At 36.2% G+C, this 1773-nt stretch overlaps 1 protein-coding gene across 1 annotated transcript; it reads right to left on the bottom strand.

The window, feature by feature from the left end:
• Nucleotides 1-702: 702 nt before the first annotated feature.
• On the bottom strand, nt 703-1263 carry TNFAIP8 (tumor necrosis factor, alpha-induced protein 8). The gene has a single exon (XM_009072145.1). It carries the CDS (start codon nt 1201-1203, stop codon nt 703-705), a length of 501 nt encoding a protein of 166 aa, XP_009070393.1. The 5' UTR covers nt 1204-1263.
• Between the last annotated feature and the right edge of the window lie 510 nt (nt 1264-1773).

Raw genomic sequence — 1773 nt, 5'->3', positions numbered from 1 at the left:
CCGGTTAGGCTATTTTACTATAGCTTATTCCTCCAATAATCCCCATGTAATCAAAGGAAGCAAGCATCCTCTACAAGGATCTATACCTGGTAGATCCTTCCTTGCAGACAGGAATATTTCATCTTTGAGCTGGAGATGAACAAGCCTGTTTTTAAGACTCTACATGACAGCAAAATTGATACTACTTGAAACCAAATGCTTCACAATGGCAACACTAGGAGGCTGTGATCTGTGCAGAGAGCATTAAAGACTAAAAATGAATCAAATATATCTATTTTACAAGTAAGTGAAAGAAATTACAGAGTGTACCATCACCATGAAAGTCTGTTACCAACGTTACTGGACTCTGACATCCGTAAAACTATGAAAGATGTGGATTTTCTGACAGCATATAGTTTTGGTTTGTATATCTATCTTGCAAACCCCTTACTCTACTTGGATCATTCTGGCTTATTGTCTTTATCAAGCTGTTTCCGTAGGCAAAGCACAGCAAAGAAAAGTCATATGCCATCTTTCTTCCAGATAAGATTGTGAATAGCAACAGGTAACTCTTAATAAGAAATCAATTATAATAAAGAGATTTTGGAAATATTTGTCATACTGTAAAGAAAAAACCTTTTTTGCATGCTCCCTTATTCCTTCATAAATCAACAGTGTTCCGTCTACAAAAAATGCATAGGCAGTCACCTCTAATACAAGTACTTATATGTTCCCCTCATCCAGCATTTTGTTGACCCCATCACAAAGTTTTTGCAAATGGAGTTTATAAGGTCCAAAGGGATTGTACAAGGCAGCCAAAAATTCACAATCAGAGAAGTGATCAAACACATTGTTGACGCGTCCGTGTGACTTTGAAGTTAGGTGACGCTGAATGATTTCATGAAGTAGCTCTCTGCAATCATTTAAGAGTTTGGACAAAAAGTTCCTGTCGAAGGTATAATCCACCTGATGGAAACTGACCACGGTCTTAGCCAGTTGATGAACTTTCTTCTTGAATTTCTCCATTAATGCTATTTCATCCTGATTGAACTGGTTGTTCCTGTAGAGAATTGCCAATTTGAGGACTATTTTAATGAGGTTTTTGATGATTTTCTCTGCTTCCTTTTTATTCTGTGTATATTCCTTCGTTACTCTGTAAAGTTCATCTAAAACATCACTGCTTGTATCATCGATCAAAGTAGTTGCTATTGATTTGGACACCATTTTTCCAAGGATCTTCTTCTGGGCCTGAATGGCCAGACTCTTGGAGTTGAAGACATCTGTGGCCACTAGGGAAAAAAAAAAGTATGCAGTCAGTACTTCATAACAGACATTCTCTGGACAGCAAGTTGAAGAATATTTCCATTTCTATTAATTTCTGTTAGTCTTACTAAATGCTACAAAAATAATGCAATGCATTTGCAGAAAACTCCATCTTTTAAATCCCTGAAACCGTTCTCTTTAGGTTTGCGTTCTTTTAGACTGTTTTACTTTTGAGAAAATACAAAGAGAGATGGTTTAAAAGAACATTCTGTATACCGATTGATGGGATTTCAAACTGAGGCAACAAACCTGTCCTGTTTGATCAGGTGAGTCATAAGTCTGATCTGGTACTCACATTAATAATGAAATCTGAAACCGTGACTATCCCAGTGTCATGACAATTAATAACTCCTACTCAAATAGAGACAGTAATTCAGTGAATCAACCATTATGAAGCTTTTTCCCCGCTTAGTATTTTACATGATCAGTGAATCCCACACATCTATTAAATATTTTATCTATTAAATATTT

The sequence above is a fragment of the Acanthisitta chloris genome, unplaced genomic scaffold (genome assembly GCF_000695815.1).
Source record: "Acanthisitta chloris isolate BGI_N310 unplaced genomic scaffold, ASM69581v1 scaffold7673, whole genome shotgun sequence".
NCBI lineage: Eukaryota > Metazoa > Chordata > Aves > Passeriformes > Acanthisittidae > Acanthisitta > Acanthisitta chloris.
This window is presented reverse-complemented; position numbering and strand designations above follow the sequence as displayed.

Coding starts and splice junctions, on each gene's coding strand:
- TNFAIP8 (XM_009072145.1), bottom strand. CDS start 1,203: ATGGTGTCCAAATCAATAGCAACTACTTTGATCGATGATACAAGCAGT.